This window comes from Mauremys mutica, chromosome 4, assembly GCF_020497125.1.
Source record: "Mauremys mutica isolate MM-2020 ecotype Southern chromosome 4, ASM2049712v1, whole genome shotgun sequence".
Classification (NCBI taxonomy): domain Eukaryota; kingdom Metazoa; phylum Chordata; order Testudines; family Geoemydidae; genus Mauremys; species Mauremys mutica.
This window is the reverse complement of record NC_059075.1, coordinates 118,060,651-118,080,342: the sequence shown is the minus strand read 5'-3', so window position 1 is coordinate 118,080,342 and position 19,692 is coordinate 118,060,651. Positions and strand designations below refer to the sequence as shown.

Here is a 19,692-nt window from a genome sequence, read left to right as displayed (position 1 = left end):
CTACAAAATCCTCAGTGTTGAAGGTCCAATTTCTCTAGAAAACAATGGGAGGGAGGGGTTAGAGAGTTGCAGTAACCACCTGGACTTCTGGTCTCTGGCCAGGCACATCCCCCTCTCCAGAGTTTTCACTGCTATCATCTCCAAACTGGCCCTCCTGATCTAATGTGAGGTCACATCCTGGCCTTTAGGGACATTGGCAGGATCTTCCCTGTTCCCAGCTGCAGCATCACCCTCGTTATCCTGCCTGATAAAGATCCCGCCAGGGCTCAGCTAAATGGCATGTGGCATGACAGGCTCTTTGCTGGGGGCCCTTGACAGCGCCCAGTCGAGATCTGAATCGGACGGGCACGTGCAGGTGCATTGCATGACTTTTTACTGGACTCCTGGACCCTCTCATGCCGCTGCTGCAAACGTTCTTTCTCGCTCAGTGCTGAGCAGCAGAATGCTCCTTGCCCTTTGGCTGTGCGACATCCAGATGTCTAGTCCTGCTGCTCTGAAAGAAACCATCTTCACAGCTCTAATCCTGGCAGATATTGATTAAAATCTTGCCATGCTCCTCTAAGTGTATTTGTGGGCTGGAAGGGACCTCAGAAGGTCATCTAGTCCAACCCCCTGCTCAAAGCAGGACCAGTCCCCAGACAGAATTTTACCCCAGGCCTTAGATAGCCTTGTCAAGGATTGAATTCACAACCCTGTGTTTAGCAGGCCAATGCTCAAACCACTGAGCTATTCCTCCTCGGACTGTTGAAGCTCCCGTCAGGCACAGGTTAATATACAGTGAACCATTGTGAACATAATCTTACTGATTTCAACAGGAATGCTGGTTATTGAACTTAATCAGAATTTATTCCTAGGTTGTGATTTTAATTGACTTCTTATTCATAGCATAGCTCCTGGTTTAATTATGAAAAAGTGATAGACAGGAAGACACTAGACAGATGGATGCTTTTCTATGGGGCCAGATAGACAGAGACACGGTTATGTCTGGGGTTAGATAGACAGAAACACGTCATTAGACACACACAGGAGAAAGGAAGGATGGTCCAGAGGTTATTGCACTTGCCTAAGACTTGAGGGGTCTGAGTTTAAATTCTGCCTCCACTGCAGAATTCCTTTGCGACCTTGAGCAAATCACTTAGGGGCAGATTTTTTAAGGGGATTTCAGTTCCTAATTCCCATTGAAATCAATGGGATTTATGTGGCTTAAATACCTTTAAAAACCTGGGTTTAGTATCCCTCTGCCTCTGTTTGCCACTTGTAATATGGAGGTAAGAGAAGGAGTGTTGTAAGCAAGAGACAAGAAGTGATTCTTCTGCCCTACTCCACACTGATTAGGCCTCAACTGGAGTATTGTGTCCAGTTCTGGGCACCACGTTTCAGGAAAGATGTGGACCAATTGCAGAGAGTCCAGATAAGAGCGACAAAAACATGAGTACCATGTCTCCGTGTGGCTCCCAGAGCAGCAGCATATCCCCTATCTGGCTTCTATGCATAGGGAAAGCCAGGAGGCTCCACACACTGCCCGTGCCCCAAGCACCGCCGCTGCTGCTCCCATTGGCTGGGAACTACAGCCAATGGGAGCTTCCAGGGCAGCGCCTGCAGACAGGGCAGTTTGCCCACCCCTGGGCTAAGGGCACACAGTGTCCGCAGTTACATGGCCCATGATGCTAACCCCCATCACTCCCTGGTTAAATCTTCAAACAAGCCCCTTCGTGCTTCCTCCCATTCTGCCCCCACACTCGGAGGAGCTCCCTGTAAACGTCAGCAAAACGACCTCCTCATCCCAGGGACTGTTTGACTCTTTAATTTTCCCTGTCCAGCAGGCTTGCATCGCCTTATATACTTGCTGCCGCAATGGACCAGTTCTGTGGGATGCTTTGCTGGGTGCAGGTTGTGATCCCACAGTGTTCATCTTAGGCAACTTTTGTGAGTCAGGCCTGGCCTGCTTGATAAGACCTGCCAGTGACTTTGCAGCACAGCCATGACCACTGTCTTTTCAGTTACGGTAACCTCTTCACACACCTCAAAGCTCTCGAGTGGGATATCCCTATGGCATTCAGGCCTCAGATCAGGAACAGGGGCTGTCTTACAATCCTCTGCACAGAATAGCATACTTGGGGAGAATGACTAGCACCCTGGCTGCCATGGCAACAGCTACCTTTGACAGCTGGTTGCCCCCTTGTTACCAGAACATCATCACCGAAAGGAAGTTTGTAATGAAACAGGGCCAGAGCTGGATAACCGGGACAGCCCCTGCTGTGCTCAGTGGGGTTTGTGCTGCGGTACGGCGCTGTGTTCCTTCGCAAAGGGCAGGTGTTTGCTACTGTCCTCAGTAAGGCCTAGGTGAAAACAAGATGCAAAATTCCAGCTCTTTTTCCTGGATAGTGTTTATCTGCTTCTTGCACATTCAGGGTTATAGCTGAGAACTTTCACCCTAAAGTTGCATAAAATGAGTTTTGTTTTAATACAGTTTAATTTCATGACTTTCAATACTCTGATCAGCACAGCATTGAGCGGTAAAAGTGGGATTTTCACAAAGATAACAATGGCAATAAAATATAGACTGAACCAACGCATGAGTAAGAGCCGCATTGTTTAAATAGCACATATATAAAATATTTTCTTTCTATTAAAAACTAAGGAAATTAACAAACAAAAACCCCTTTGTTTAATGTTACTTAAGTTTGCTTTCATCAATAAACTAAACCATAAAATAATTAGGAAATACAAAGTCAAGGTTTTTAAAAGGATTAAACATTTACAAAGTTAAGCATTCTCAGGTTAGCAAATGTCCAAATAAATGTTGCTCTGACATCATTAATTCAGACCTCTTGTGCATTTGTGTGATGATGCAGACTTTAATGACATGATCCCATATTATTATTTTTCCCACAGGACCCCTTCCTTATTCAGAACACAGGGTTTTCTTCTCTGGGGCTGTATATTGAAGGAGTCTGTTGTCTATAGGATCCCTGCCTCATTTATTGCAGAATTAATGTCGCATAGGAAATTCTCATTCTAGTATTTCCTAACTTGAGAGTGCTTCACTTTGCAGCCTTTTAGTCCTCTGTGCATTTCCTAATGTTTATAGCTTGCTTTACTGAGGACAACAGTCTTTATGACAAAGGGTTTGGTTATTTAATTTTTTTTGTGATGTCTCCATTATTTATCTGCTCAGTGTCAATAGTGTGCGCTTTACAAGACAGAAAAAGCAAGGACACTCCCTCATACAAAGCCCCTATGATCTAAGGAAGACTGACACATACAAAGAAAGCAGGAGATGTAAGAACTAGGACTTTCTTTCTTTCTTTTGAGGAATAGTCATTTATTTATTATGAATTATTATTATGATTAAAGAAAGGGTGGTGGATCGGGGAACTTGTGTGGTGAGGATGTTCTATGCAGAAGGAGCAATATGTAAACACACAAAGAATGGAATGGGAGAACGAAACACATGTGGCATTGGTGCTAGCTGTACTGGTAAAACAGAGAGGGAGGGAGGTGATGTTTAGAAAAGGACCAGATTTTTGATTATGGCCCTGTCCCTGTAAATAGCCCTGTCATGGGGTGGCTTGGCATTATGAGGACTGGAGGCCTGAGCTCAGCCAATCCTCGCGGCTAAGGAGGCCCACCTGAACAGGGATCAGCTGATTCGTGTACTGATCAGCAGGGTGCAGAAGAGGAAGTGGCTGAGAGAGTTGCAGGAAACTGCAGAGAAAGGAAGGAGCAGCAAGGACAGCTAGAGAGAGAGAGTTTGGCAATAACCTTGGAGGAAAGACCCAGAGAGCAGAGACTAAGGCCAGCAACAAAATTGCCTTATGCTGTTCTTCTCCTTTTGGTTTGTCTCTTGGAAAATAAATAAAACCCCGCTGGAAGAGTCAGCAAGACTGATCCGTTGTGAGTGCAGCTCTGGAGCCCGGAGGAGGGAGAGATGGATGGCAGGGTGCTGCAGGACCACTCAGACCACGAGGGGGTGCTTGGGAGGAGGTCCTGAGCAGGGGAGGAATGGGGTTTGGGAGGAGACAGCTCTACAACCAGGGCCAAACAGGAACCCTGAATGTGTGAACCCAACAGCTTTCCTGCTATTTCAAGTTCTAGGCTCCAACCTGGTCGGAAGGTGGCGGTTCAGAACCATCCCTAAATCACATTTAATTCAGCTGTGAAGTTTCACAGACACAAGGTCATGCTCTCAGAATTCAAATAAATTGGAAAACCAGCATCATACATTGCAAGTAGTACCCTGTTCCGGTAAACAGGATGGAACATGACAGGTACCATTGCTGGAGCGGATGCTGCATGCCAGGGACCAAGTCATGCTCTCCACCACACTATTACATCCCGTTGGGAACCAATGATGAGAATGATGTTAAATCTATTCAGGGTAACTACACCAGCCTAGTAGAACCACAAAATAGTGCAGTCCGGCCACACCCTGTCCTTCCCCTGGATTGCTCCAACATGCCTCCTATAGCAGGTGCTGGGTCGGGGAGGCAAGGGATGGGTTCTACATCAGCCACAGAGCCCATATCCCCCCAGTGGCAAAAACCTTTGGAAAACTTTTAAAGATAATGCATCTGCATGTGATTATCCCCTGTCCCCTAGAGAAATATGCTGTATTTTAACGAGTCTGCCTGTGCTTGTCTTGATGATCAGAGCTCAAAGGTGCTACAGGGATCCTCTCCCAAATGATGCTATGCCAAACATGAACACACTTCCATCCTAGACTTTGAAATCAAGAAAGACGACATCTCTCAGAAGGTAGGAGTGAACACTATTTCCACTACAATAGAACTGACCTCCTTTTGTTAGTTACATCAGGTAATAGCACTTTTCAGGTCATCTTGCCCAAGGCAGAAATTTGTAGAAGTCAACTTGTTGATTATTTGAATCTATAATGCAGCCATGTGGGAACCGAAAAGAGATTGTTCTGAATCTTTCACATGAATTGTCTCTAATAGTCCATACCTTTTGGTGTGGACCTCTTCCATGAGAAACTCAGCCCAAGCACAGCTACTGCCAAATGCAGCAGTCCACTAAATTGCAGCAGATATTTCACCTAAGAGGAAATCCTGGGCCATTGAAACTAATGGTAATTTTGCCATAGACTTCAATGGGGCCAAGATTAAATATGTGAGGATTGATGGTCGAGCATTCTCACAGAGGAGTCTTCTAAACCTGAAGGTCATTTCCCTGGGTACACACGTCCAAACTCTGAGTTTTCAAGGCACAGTGTAAGGCTCAGCTCTTTCTCTGAGTGCCATGTGGAGGTTTGGTTGTGTGGAGCGCGGCAGGTTGGAATGCATATTCATTAACACTTTGTAGAACATCACTCCTTTGCCGAGCAGAGATAATGTCTACAAAGGCTCAGTCCAATGAAAATAAATCATTTCTGTGAATTGGATGGGCTTTCATTGATATGGTCAGCTCAGATGCTCTACTGCGCATTATGTAGAATGTGTTTACATTTGTCTTTTCTCTGATATTTTAACTCCATCTTTCCTTGAATTATATAGAGGGGAATTCTACAGCCTCTTTTGAGAGCACTTTTCGCTTGCAGATAGATAGATAGATAGATAGATGAGAAGGGTTTGCAGGGATAGATAGATTTTTTTAGGATCTGAGATCTGTGAACAGGCAGGAGAGCTCTTTTAGCATTAAAAATGTGTTTATGGTCATCAATCCTGCACTTCCTTCAAAAGTGGGGGTAGGAAATAGCAGAAATTTGCTATACTGTAACTAGCTGAGCTCTGGTTCAGATTCTTTCTTTAGAAGGAATTTGGTCTGCAGAAGCATTTGGATTCACCGGTCTTTTTATGAAACACTGAATAAACACACAGAAATTGCCAGATTCGATCAGACCTGAGCTCCATCTAGTGTCTTGTCTCTCATAGTGGCTAGTAGCAGATGGTGCAAAAGAAGGTTTAATAACCTTCAATAGGCAGGTGTGGAATAATCAGCCCTTCCCCCATCTCACCCTGATTTCTAATAGTTAGAGATTTGTTGAAGTCCCTCCAGTTTCTTCTTAACAGCACTCCTAGGATCTACAGACATTTCCCAACTTCTCAGCTCATCCAGAAGAAGAGCTCAGACCACCAAGGTACTGAGCACGTTAGCCCCAATCCAAAGAAACATATAAGCACATGCTTAACTTTAAGCAACTTGAAGAATGTAAGCAGCCCCATTGAAATCAACATGCTTAAAATTCTGGGTGCTCCACTTCAGGAAAGATGGAGCTAGATTGGAGACAGCCCAGAGGAGAGCAATAAAAATGATGAAAGGTTTAGAAGTGCTGGGGGATGGACTAGATGACCTCTTCAGGTCCTACATTTCTATGATTCTATGAAAAGTTATGCACCTGCTTAAATGTTCTGCTGGACTGAGGGAAGAATGCTCAGCTCCACGCAGGATCAAGCCCTGAATGACCTATTGTTCTTTGCTTGCATGCGTTTGATGAAATAAGTCAAATCCTTCTTCCTTTCTATCTTCTGTAGAACTGCATGTTAAGCAAGCTGCCTTTGAAGTTGAATAATCATTTTATTTGTTTCAGATTAGCAGCTGTGTTAGTCTCTATCCGCAAAAAGAACAGGAGTACTAGTGGCATAAGGTTTTGTGGACTACAGCCCACTAATTTGTAATATTTGTCTGAATACCGACTGACTGACATGCTATTTGGCCAACACCAAAGAGTGGGTAAAGAAATAAATGACATGTGTGTGTACGTACGGCATGTGTATGAATATCTACACACACACACACACACACTCTTTTTCTTGATCTTTGGCCACAAAAAATCATACCGCACATAAATACCTGAGGATCAAGCCCTAAATGACCTATTTTTGTTTGCTTGGATGCATTTGATGAAAGAAGTCAGATCTTTCTTCCTTGGTACCTTGTGTAGAACTGCACATTAAGCAAGCTGCCTTTGAAGTTGCCTAATCATTTTATTCGTAATATTTGTCTGACTGCCGACTGACTCACATGCTAAGTGGCCAAAATCAAAGAGTGGGTAAAGAAATAAATGACACATCTCTGTATGTATGTCATCTGTATGAATATGTACACACAGACACACACACACATACATACTTTTTCTTGATCTTTGGCCACAAAAAACATACTACACATACATACCTCATGATCGCACTGGACGTTCACTACCTTTCATCTTGCCAGGGTGTTAGGAATGAGAACCAAGCCATCCCCATAATTTCACAAAGTGGAATGTGTGACATGAGCTAAGTACAATTAACAATTGTATGATTTGGCAATCGCTATTGTGACATGGGGTGAGGAAAGAGGTGCATTGAGGATATTGACATACGATGAAACAGGTTTATAGGCAGTTTCTTATCCCTATAAAGACAGGTTAAAAGATCAATCTATACATAGAATATTTTTTCTTATTATGAATATGTTTCTAAAAATATGTTCACTGTTGTTAATTTTCTCAGAAATATTCACCCCTGGCTACACGCTTTTAGTCTGATCATTAGACGTGTACGTGTGGTAATTTTTCAGCAGCCGAAGAACAAGAAGCTACAGGATTTAGTCAGCCTGGCTGCAGTGTCCAGAAGGGATCCACGGATTCTACTATTGTCTAAGGTACCAGTCCCACAAAATTGAATATATTCCTTAATGTTATTCATGCGAGGCATTCCACTGAGTCTGTGGGGCTACACTAATAAATGAAATTAAAATATCAGCAGAATCAGGGTCAAAATGTGTAAATCAGACTAACTGGCAGGGTAATGCACTTTCCTAGAGATAAAGGATTTTTTTCTCCCTTAGAAAAAGTGAAAGAGTTCTGGGTTTTCCCATCAGTTGTTCCAGGTTCCATTCAGGAGTGGCTCTAGGCATTCTGCCGCCCCAAGCACGGCAGGCAGGCTACCTTCGGTGGCTTGCCTGCGGAGGGTCCGCTGGTCCCGTGGCTTCAGCAGACATCCCGCAGGCAGCAGACCCTCCGCAGGCACTCCTGCGGGATGTCCACTGTGGCCCCCTGTGGCTTGCCGCCCCAAGCACGCGCTTGGCGTGTTGGGGCCTGGAGCCACCTCTGGTTCCATTCCACAACTCAAAGGGTCTTTACGCATATGACCACAGTTCTTTATATTAGCATACACCATTTGCATAAGAACTAAGGCCTTCCTTTATGGTTGTTCCCACAGCTAGCGTCCCAGGCTGAATGAATGGCTGGAGGAAATTGTACGGCAGTGACCGAGTTCATTCTCACAGATCGTCCGGAGCTGCAGGTCCCCCTCTTTGTGGTGTTCCTAGTGATCTATGTTATCACCCTGGTGTGGAATCTGGGGATGATGGTTTTAATCAGGATCGACCCCCGTCTTCACACCCCCATGTACTTCTTTCTCAAGAATTTGTCTCTCGTGGATGCCTGTTACTCCACAGTCATCACTCCCAAGATGCTGATGAGCTTCTTAGCAGAGAGGAAAGCTATTTCCTATACAGCGTGCATCATCCAATATTTTAGCTTCATATTGTTGGTCATCTCTGAGTGCCTTCTGCTGGCAGTAATGGCATATGACCGTTATGTAGCCATCTGTAACCCACTGCTGTATATGGTCATCATGTCGCCAAAGCACTGCCTGCAGCTAGTGGCTGGTTCATATCTATGGGCCTTCCTGAACTCCGTGATACACACGAGCGGTTTGTTAAGATTATCCTATTGTGACTCCAATATCCTGAATCATTTTTTCTGTGATATCAACCCACTTCTAAAGCTCTCCTCTTCTGGCACCTCTATCAATCAGCTGCTTATTTTCCTCTTTGGCAGTCTGATTGAGGTGATCAGCATTGTGACCATTCTCATCTCATACATCTTAATTATTGTGACTGTGCTGCGGATCCGCTCCACCGAGGGCAGGCGCAAAGCCTTCTACACCTGCACCTCCCACCTGACAGCCGTCTCCATGTTCCACGGGACAATTCTCTTCATGTATTTCCGACCCAGCACCAGCTACTCATTGGACACAGACAAAATGGCCTCCGTGTTCTACACTGTGGTGATCCCCATGCTGAACCCCCTCATCTACAGCTTGAGGAACAAGGATGTGAAGGATGCCCTGAGGAGAGCAATAGAGACAAAATTGAGGGCCCATTTTCCCCCAAAGGGTGTCAGAATAGGACAACCAAATCCTCCAATGGCTTCTCTGCACACATAGGACTTGTCTCCACTATGGGGTGGATCAATGCTGCGGTGATAAATCCACCGGGGGACAATTTAGCAGGTCTAGTGAAGACCCACTGGATCAACAGACTATCACTCTGGCATTGACTCCACCAGAACGAGATAAGTAAGGGGAGTCTACGGGAGAGTTTCTTCTGTCGACCCAGTGCAATGTGAACCCCGTGGTAAGTATATCAAAGCTATATCAACTTGAGTTATGCAACTAACGTAACTCAAACTGTGTAGCTTAGATCGACCTGTCCCCGTAGCGTAGACCTGCCCATTGGCTCTGATTCAGAAAGTCCTTAAGCACATGTTTAAGGATCTCTCCCTTTGACTTCAGTGGGGCTTAAGCACATGTTTAAAGTTAAACATGTATTTAAGTGCTGCTTTGAAGAGAGATGTGTTCCTGAATAGAGGCCTTATGTGCATAAAAAGGCCATGTCAGTTATTAAATGATGGCTTGCTCCCCTGTGCCTATAATAAAATACTTTAAAATTGTTTTGTTCAGTGTAAGATATTCAGTAATTCTAAACAATATTTAAATCAACCTCTTATAAAAGGGAAACGTTCACACTGCAACAATGGATTCATGAGCAATAACCAGGTCTGGTTTTAATGTCCAAAAACATTGACAGATATTTGTTCAATTAAATTTTGTGATTTTGCTTCAATCAGATCCACAGCCCAACTCATCTGTTTTTTGAGAGACATTTGTGTGTGTGATACTATATTCAAGTGTTTGTTGAAAGGGAGAATGTCATGAATGCTCAGTCAGATGTAATATTTCTTCAGTACTCACACCAAAAGTCCCCCACACAACTCTTTATGAGTTTAGGAGTCACACAATTAAAGAGCAGGTAGTTTAGGTGACCAAACATATACAGACACATTTTCAAAGATAGTCGTTGGTTGTGAATGCCACTGTTATTGGGATCTCAATGTAAAAGACCTTGGGCCTTATTTTCTCAAGTGCTGAGTACTTACAGCTCCCGTTGACTTCAGCTGGAGTGGTGGAGTTTCTGGAAATCAGGACCGAGGGGACTGAAATTGGACTCGCATAAACAGAGTCTACCAAAATCACTGGCCATTGCTGAATCTTTTGGGTATGGCAAATTACAACAGTGAATTTTCGAAGCACCAGTCACCTCACAGTACATCTACCATGCAATGTAAGCCCAGGGTTCGAACTCATGCTCAAGTTAATGCTTAGCCATTTACACAGGGGTGCATGAAACCATACCTGCCGGGATAATAAGAGTGAGCAGCATGGAAGAAGGAAATTTCATGGCATGAATTAAATCTGAATGACACCATTGGTCTTGAATGTAGGTAGTGAATTTCTTACAGGAAACCAGCCGCTGTGATGTCTGGGAAGAGTTGGGATGGAGCTTTAGATTTACACTCACTTTTTAACAGGGCTGAGATTTTCAAGGCTGTCTAGGAGATTTAGACATCCAAGTCTCCATAAAATTGACTGGAATTAGGCATCCAGCTCCCCATAGGGAGTTTCCAGATTCATGTACATTATCACAAATTTTCTCCAATGAAATATACCTGGTATGTGTTTGGGTTTGAGCTGGGTACTTTATAGTGTCTGCTCGTTGAGGGTAAGTTAGAAAGCATTCATACTTTTTAGATCCTTCCAGATTAGGGTGACCAGACAGTAAATGGGAAAAATCAGGACGGGGGTGGGGGGTAATAGGAGCCTATATAAGAAAAAGACCCAGAAATCGGGACTGTCCCTATAAAATCGGGACATCTGCTCACCCTATTTCAGATAATCCTTTTAGATGACCACAATGTCTGTTATGTCCCAGTCACTTGGTTACTGCTGCTTCATAACACATCCCCTGGCAGTGTTGCTAATCCGAAGCATTTGAAAACCATGAATCAGGCTTCCAAAAATCATGCAATTGGCTTAAAATCTTGAGATCGTTTAAAAAATAACACACCCAGCGTTTAGAGAGGGGGCAGGGAAGTGTAATTCTGTTTTGTGCATGATTTTTATAGTTCAGAATTTGGTTTCGTAAGAAGGCAAAACTATGGAACACCTCAAAAGTGAGGCTGTCTCCATTTGCTTCCTTCTTCTGGCTCCCCCTTCCCCATTTCATCAAACACAAACAGCATGTTCTCAATCCAAGGGCCTTTCCAGTCTATTAACACAGTGAGGCTCATCTGCTATTGCAATGTCATCTACCACCTCCGCCCTTCCAATGCTGCCCAGTGGTTACATTTTTCAAACAAACACGACCATGACTGCGGCTGCTGCAGTGCAAATAATTATTGTTATTTCCTCCTTATGGTTAGAGATCGGCCACACCAGAACCCGCTGGCTCCAAGTGTCCGTCCTCCCCCCTCCCCCACTCACACGCATACACAACACTGGGGAACGGTGAGCTCTTGAGGGCGGGAACTCTCTGTTACTATGTTTTTCCAGAGAACCTAGTACAGTGGGGCATTGACCTCTAATTGACAACACAACAGCAATAAATACAAATTTTACAACCCTGACTTATCTCTATAATTGGCTGGAACCAAAGCCCAGAATCTGAAAATCCTCAAAGGTTGAAGAAGTCGGATCTGAATCTGATTCCTGATCTGAAGTGTGTAACTCAGGTTCATCTCTATGTATAATACTGGAGTCTTACCTAATATCCATCTGGACCTTTCAGGGTCTTCCATGAACCATGTCCATTGCCACTGCAATTTATCCTGAGACAGAAGAATGAACAAACAAACAATGTCTGTCTTAAGTTGCAAAACTGTTGACTGCACTAACATCACATTTCCAAGTACATGGAGAAAATGGAAAGTTATGTCCAGGAATCAGAACCGAAGGAAAATAGCTATGCTACCTCCACTGAAAGAAAGAAGTATTGTATCACAGCTACTGGCGGAAGAGAGTGTCCAATCACTCCTTATCCCTAAGGGATCATGTTAGGGCACCAACAACCTTTATATATTAATTTCTGTGTCATTTAGAGATCATGTGCCTGAAGTCACACCTCCAATTGTAGTCTCAAGGCAGGCACAGAGGGGCTCATTACAATGCCTTTCTTGGTGCCCTAACATGCTTAGTAGATTTGGTTATTTGCCTTTGCTTAGTTTTATGGAAAGCTCTTGATGTTTTGCTGAGCAACAGGGAGAAGTCTCAAGAGCAGTGTCACTGAAAACAAATGGTTCAGTCTTTCCTTCCGTAGGGAGGACTCAGTGAATTTGGTGTCAAAGTTAGGCTTAAAAGAAATCCAGACATGTTTAACTATGGAAAAAGCACAGTTACAGCAAACAAACAACTTTAACTTTGTTCTGCGTAGATGCCAAGCAATCACCCTACCCTTACAATTAGTGCCTAATAATGCCTTACAATTTACCACCCCTGATTGGGTAAAACTGATTTTTCATACAGTTTTAAGGCCAGAAGAGGTCAATATGATCATCTAATCTGACCTCCTGCATAGCAAAACCTTGCCCAGTAATTTCTGTATCAAGCCCATAATTATTATTTTTTTTAGCTCTCACACATCTTTTAGCTAGATACCCAGTTGGAAAGACTTCTAGTGACAGACAATCCACCATTAGCAGGAGTGTTGGAAGCAAGACAGGCCAAGTAATTCTTCCACTCTACACAGCTGTAATAAGGCATCAACTGCAGTAGCGTGTCCAGTTCTGAGCACCACATTTCAGGAAACATGTGGACAAATTGGAGAGAGTCCTGAGAAGAGCAACAAAAATGATGAAAGGTCTAGAAAACATGACCTATGAGGGAAGATTGAAAGAATTGGGTTTGTTTAGTCTGGAAAAGGAAAGGCTGAGAGGGGACATAACGGTTTTCAAATACCTAAAAGGTTGTTACAAGGAGTAGGGAGAAAAATTATTCTCCTTAACTTCTGATGAAAGGACAAGAAGCAATGGGCTTAAATTGCAGCAAGGGAGGTTTAGGTTGGACATTAGGAAAAAATTCCTAATCATCAGGGTAGTAGGAACTGGAATAAATTGCCTAGGGAGGTTGTGGAATCTCCATAAGGGGAGACTTTTCAGAGTAGGTTAGACAAACTCCTGTCAGGGATGTTCTTGATGGTGCTTGGTCCTGCCATGAGTGCAGGGGCCTGTCCTTGATGACGTCTCGACGTCCCTTCCAGTCCTATGACTCTTTCATGGGTTGGGTGATGTTTTCTGTTAAGATGGCTGGTGCTGGTAGCTGGGTGTGGTCCTGTTTTTTGCCCCCTTCCTCGGCCTGCACAGTTCTCAGCTCTAGGAGACTGTTACCTCTGTAGGCCACGCAGCCGGCTCCCCAGCCTTTAGCATTGCTTTTCCCTGGCCCTGGGGCTGAGCTGTGTTGGGGGCAGGGGAGTGAGAGGAAAACTCCTCTGTGTTTGGGTGAGGGCGGAAAGGGGGTGGCAGCAGTAGGAGGCAGATGGGAGCAAATTGGGTGTCATGGGTCTGAAAGGCAGCGGGCCTAGGGGTTAGGCTGTGATTCCTCAGAACTTTTCAATCTCTCCATTCCTGAAGGGGGGAGCCCTATTGGGTCAGACATATAAAATCAAAGGATCCTAGAAGGAGCCTGGCATGTGGTTGAAACTTGCCCGTAGTTCAATGTTGTTAGTTTTACAGTAGTGACTGGACGTGCAAACTGAGACCAGAGCCCCAGGGTCCTTGATTTCAACGGGGCTTCTTACAGTCTAAAGCATGTTAAGCTTGTGCTTATGTTTCTTTGGATTGGGGCTAGCGTGCCCAGTATCTTCCTGGTCTGAGCTTTTGTTCTGGGTGAGTTGAGAAGTTGGGAAATGTCTGTAGATCCTAGGAAAGCTGTTAGAGCAGCACTGCAAAGAAACTGGAGGGATTTGACAGCTTTATATGGCATAGTGTATGGATCATGTGGATGCTTAAGGGATACTAAACATCGTGCTTCAGGGCTTAAACCAATCTCTAGTTATTACAGATCATGGCAGGATGTGGGGAAGGGCTGATTGTTCCACATCTGCCTGTTGAAGGTTATTACACCTTCTTTTGAAACCTCTGATACTAGCCAGTATCAGAGACAACATACTGCACTAGATGGAGCTCAGGCCTGATCCAATCTGGCAATTTCTATGTGTTTATTCAGTGTTTCATAAAAAGACTGGTGAATCCAAATGCTTCTGCAGATCAAATTCCTTCTAAAGAGAGAATCTGAACCAGTGGGTTCTGCCCCATTCCAAACTGAGTGACTGTAGGCACTTATCCGCCAGAGAGGGGGTGCTTGTGACAGGCGGGTTTCGAGGCCGTTACACTGAAAATTGAAATCGGAAGTCAGATTTGATTCAGGTCTCTCTTAAACAGCTATAAACAGATGCAAATCAAGAGGAACTACACTGAAATCCTCTGGCGTTCCAGCTGTGTAAACCAGCTCATAATAAATAATAATAATTAATAACCTCAACCACAACAATATACTCCACTGTACAGAGATTTCTCCATGGGGTACTCCTGGGGGAATTCTGCACCAAAACAATATTTTAAAATTCTGCATGTTTAATTTGTCAAACTAGCACTATATAATCACACTGGTTTCAATTATTTGGGTAATTTTTCAAAATACCTGCCAGCCACAGGGCCCCCCTGGCACAGACACCTGGACCCCTACTGTCCCCCCGAGCCCAGCTGCAGCCTTCCAAGCCCAGACACTCGCACTCCTCCCTTTCCAAAGCCCAGGGATCCAGAGGGAGAAACAACCCGACGCTGGGCCCTGTGCTTGTATGGCGTTTCCTGCATGTCACCTCCTCCTTTCAGGGTGTGCCGGGAACCCTTCATCTCCATCTCTCTATCCTGGCAGCATCTTCTATGGGCAAGCTGGGAGCTGGGCTCTTCTGGGTCCAGCGGCCCCTAGTGGCAGCCAGCAGCTCTGCATTACCAAATCTAGGGGAGGTGAAGGAAATTCTGCACAGAATATTAATGCGACGTGAATTGCGCATTGTGCAATGGTGCAGAATTCCCCCAGGACTAATGGGGAGAAGAAGTGAGAACAAATAATCATGTCACTTAATACACAGCAGGAAGATGCTCAGATATTATGGTGATGTAAGTCTAGATAGAATAGAATCAGAAATTGGAGCTTTATTTTGGACCTTCTTCCACCCAAATGTGGAAGATCCATTATCCCTGTGCAAGAAAACAGGAATAGAAATAGTGGGCATGAGTAAAAATCTCTTCTCGCACCCCCACTCCCAACAGAACAATATATCTGAGGGCAGTTATTCTGTACCCAAAATGGCTGTCTGCAACATGAGTCTTAGTTACTTAATTGTGCGATTCTCTCATCAAGAGATCTGAAAACTCCAGGGAATCTGTATTGGCTTTATAAACTAGCAATAAACACTTCAACTTAAAAATCCATCCTTTTACTAATGTAAACCCTTTGAAGCCTTTCGGTAAATGCCAGCTTTCATCAGCGGGTAGGGTTATATTTGAACCAAGCTGAGATAAATAATGGAGTAATCCACTTTATTTTCCTGAGATAGAAACATTTTCTTTTTAATGTAACCCTATTTTATCTTATTTGACTAACCAATAAAGTGAAATGTAGCTAGCAGGATGGAAAGCTAAAATAATAGGAAGCAAACAATGCAGAAATTATTCATGATGGACAAGATTCTGAGACAGTCTCTCTTGTTGGGAAGTAACTTAATCCTCAGATTGCACCATTCATATACATTGATGAGTCATGGAGCAGCATTAGAGCTGGTTAGAAATTTTAAATTATAATTAATTTAATTTTAATAATTAAATTTTAATTTTGTGGGAAACATCATGGAGGTTCCCCCCCAGGAACATCACAGTTTTCAGAAAAACAAAACAACAGCATCTCTCCTCTCTACGTAAATATTTTGGGTTTGGAAAAAATGTTATTAAAATCTGTAGGGTTTTAGTTCCAAATTTCACCACACACTGAAAATATCCCGCCCAAATATTTGAGGTTTGGTTTCCTTTGGTTTCCCCATGAAACATCAGAGGAAGTTGGACTCGACCTGGGTAGCAATATACCACATTCTGGTCCTAAACAAAGAAGGGGCTACATAGATGACAAACAGTTTTACCAGTGTTACACAAGAGTTAGGAAACAGCAAAGTTAAACGTACAGGTGAAATCTTAACTCTTTCCCCTTCTGCATATGCATTATTAGAGTTCAGGTAGTTTGAAGTCAATTGAAGTTTTGCCACTTGTCTTTAATAAGATCAGGATTTAGTGCAAAATATAGACATATATGCAACTGAGATGAAAATTATCGATATTTTTCTAACCAGTAAAGCAGAACTAAATGACAAACTAACTTTTCTGCAACACTGAAACAAATTTCCATGTGGCTCAAAGTGCAATGTATGTACTGGATAGCATGGAGGTAGTGCCACAGATAAGGCTGAGTTTGCTTCCACTTAAGCAGGGATTCACGGTGGTGTGCTGAGGTCACTGCCTTTCATGCTGACCATATTAATTCCTTGTTTCCTTGTACTCCCCTATTAATCTGTCTGTGTCCAGTTGTTGACTCTGGAGATATTTAAGCCACGTCCTCCTCGTATTTACAGCACTACACCCTAACTAAAGAATGAATTTTCTGAGAATTTGCTAGTGAATCTGTTAATTAATTTCTGAGTTCAAATTAATTTTAAAAATATGTCCTTTAAAAATTTAACAGTGTCAAACCATTTATTTCTCCCTAAATAACCCAACCCAGGTCCTCCCTATCTCAATGGAAATGACCAAAGAACTAAGTCTTGGGTGGATCTGGGACAGTGGGTAGTTTTTTTAAAGAACTTTTTAGGTCTTTTTCCCTGCTATTATACTGTACTGAAAATGTCCCCTTCAGAGCAAGATGTATTAACAAAACACTATTGATAGTGTCATAGTCTTTGAAACAATTCACATAGTAATTTATTTCTAAATCACTGTACCTGCAAGCTTGTTTTCGTTAGTACTCTGTCTAAAGGGTCACCACTTTTCCCAAGGGCAGGACATGCAGCCTCAGTTGCTCTGGGACTGGGTGGTGGAGCTCCAGCACCCCCTGTGCCCCCTTGTGAGCTCCTATAGCAACTCCACCTTAGTTCAGACTCCGTGGAGATTTTACCTTCCTACCGAGTGATGCAACCCAGGAAGTGTTTACAGTGACCCGGGGCAGCCTTTTCAAAGTGAGGTAGCATTTCATAGGCACCTGGAGTATTGCATGAGCAAGTCCTGAGGCTAGCAGAGGAAAACCAAGCTTAAGAGAAAGTCCAAGTGTAAAAATAGAATCAGGCAGGCCATCAAAGCATTTGAAGAGCAATTAGCAAAAAAGACACATAAACAGAAAGTTGTTTTTAAGTACCTCAGCAGCAGGAAGCCTGTTAAACAACCAGTGGGGCCACTGGACAATTGAGGTGCTAAAGGAGCACTCAAGGAAGATAAGGCCATTGGGAAGAATCTCAATGGATTTTTTTGCATCAGTCTTTACTGCAGGACCAGATGTTATTCAAGCACGAGTTCTGAAGGAACTCAAATATGAAATTTGCGCAACTACTAACTGTGGTATGTAACCTATCACCGAAATGAGCCTCTGTATCAGATGACTGCAGGAAAATTAATATAACCCTGATTTCAAAAAACGACATAGAGATGATCCTGGCAATTACAACAGTAAGCTTAATTTTATTACCAGGCAAATTGGTTGAAACTATAGTAAAGAACAGAATTATCAGATACACAGATGACCATGATTCAGATGTTGTGTGCAGCAAAAATTGCTTTCATCCGGCTGAACGATGACGGGAGGACATGGGATGGAGAACCGAGAAGATTCAATGGCAGCCTGGGTGTAGGTGAGGGGACGTGAGGAAGTAAAAATCAACAGGGAGGTCACAAACCTGGATGGTGGGGCAGGGTCAGGGACAGAGAGAGGAGCAGGAGGGGATCAAGGCAGCAGGAACTGACTTAAATGAATCTTATATTATTTTGTCTCCAGTTGGCTCAATGGGGTGGGAGGTGAATTCCCTCAGCTCTGTAAGTGCTTTGAGATCCTCAGCTAGACGGTGCTCTAGGAGGGCATGTCATTTGGCTTCAGGAATAGAGATTGTTCCTGTCCCTCCCACCACCTACCCTACAGAGCAGGGGAGAGGGATGAGAAGTGGATGCGGGGGTGACTGGACATGAGGAGAAATAGTTAACAGAGGGATCAGAGCTGTCCTGGTTTGCAAGTGGTGATTTTTATTCACTGCAAGGGTCCTCCTGGGTAGTGGCTCCTTATTGCTCTCAGATGTTGGGGGGTGGGGAGAAAGTGTCCCCAACTGAGGCATTAATAGGAGAGACTCAGATTTTAACCTCACCACGTACCTGCAGGAAGTTTATTGTACCCCAGCCACACCTCCTGCCAAGATCTTTACATAGAGGAAACTGGTCAATACTTACACTAGTCTCTGCAGTTTGCAATTTGGCGTTTCAGTCCTTCACACAGCAGCTGCACTCCCAGAGCTCCCAGTTGATTATCACTCAGGTCCAGATCTGTCAGCAACTGGTTGTTGCTGAGAGCGGAAGAGAGCTCCCCACAACAAGCAGCTGAGAGTTTACAAGCCTTCAATCTGAAAGAGAGAGATGCACAGATTAGAGAATGAGCATGTCTGTCCATCCAGTCCTCTCCTCTCAATTGAAATTCCAGCATGGAAAGCCAAGAAGCATTTACTATAGTCCCCATGACCCTTAATCTAAGGATTTGCAACATATCAATAAACAAATGCATAGAGACTGGTGTGAAAAATGAAGAATAAGGGAATTATATAGGAAGCCAGTTGTACATTAGAGTTTCTCTTTCTTATAGACTAAAAGTCTCAGTGCTTTAGAAAGAAATATCACCCAGATCAAGGAGACTATGACCAAAATAGACAAACTGAAGATATATTGTCCTTTTGTCTCAATCTAGCTGCATTTACACCAGGGGTTGAATTTTTAATTTATTTTTATTTTAATTGACTTTTCCACACCTATGAGCCTTGTAGCTATGTTGACCTAAATTTTAAGTGTAGATCAGGCCTTAAACATGATGGCTAGATACTGAGGGCTTGTCTATACAAGGACATTGACCAGAATAGCTCCCTGTGTGGACACTCTTCCAGAATCAGAATAACTTTTCCTTTAGAACAATTACTCTGCTTTGCCAGCTATTGGGATTCTCATCTGTTGCAAGCTGCAGAGTTGTCCATTAGCAGCCTGGGGATCTCAGAGCAGCTCTAGTTTACACTAGGGAACTATTCGAATACCTGGAGCAGCCCTGAATCTGGGAGGTGTAAAGGTGGTTTAAATCCACTTAGCTCCACTCTCTCTCTGGAATGTGAGATTGTTGCTGCGCCTCTTAGAAGCTCAGCAATGAATCTTAACCTTGGTGTTGGCAGAAGTGGGATTGTAAAAGAGAAGTTTACACTGGGGTCCTTCTATGGGCATCTGTTATGTCCATTAGCCTGTGTTCCACAAGTGTGCATTCAGCTAAGCTGAAGGTGAGGGTAGAGGGTGGC

General features: G+C 43.7%; 1 protein-coding gene and 1 pseudogene across 1 annotated transcript; one reads left to right on the top strand and one right to left on the bottom strand.

Moving 5' to 3' along the window:
• The first annotated feature begins 8,186 nt into the window (after nt 1-8,186).
• Nucleotides 8,187-9,176, top strand: LOC123369027 (olfactory receptor-like protein COR4). Its single transcript, XM_045014399.1, has one exon. The coding sequence runs from the start codon at nt 8,187-8,189 to the stop codon at nt 9,174-9,176; it is 990 nt and encodes a 329-aa protein (XP_044870334.1).
• Nucleotides 9,177-18,584: 9,408 nt separating this feature from the next.
• The window catches only part of LOC123368711, a 34,888-nt pseudogene continuing 33,780 nt past the window's right edge, over nt 18,585-19,692 (bottom strand).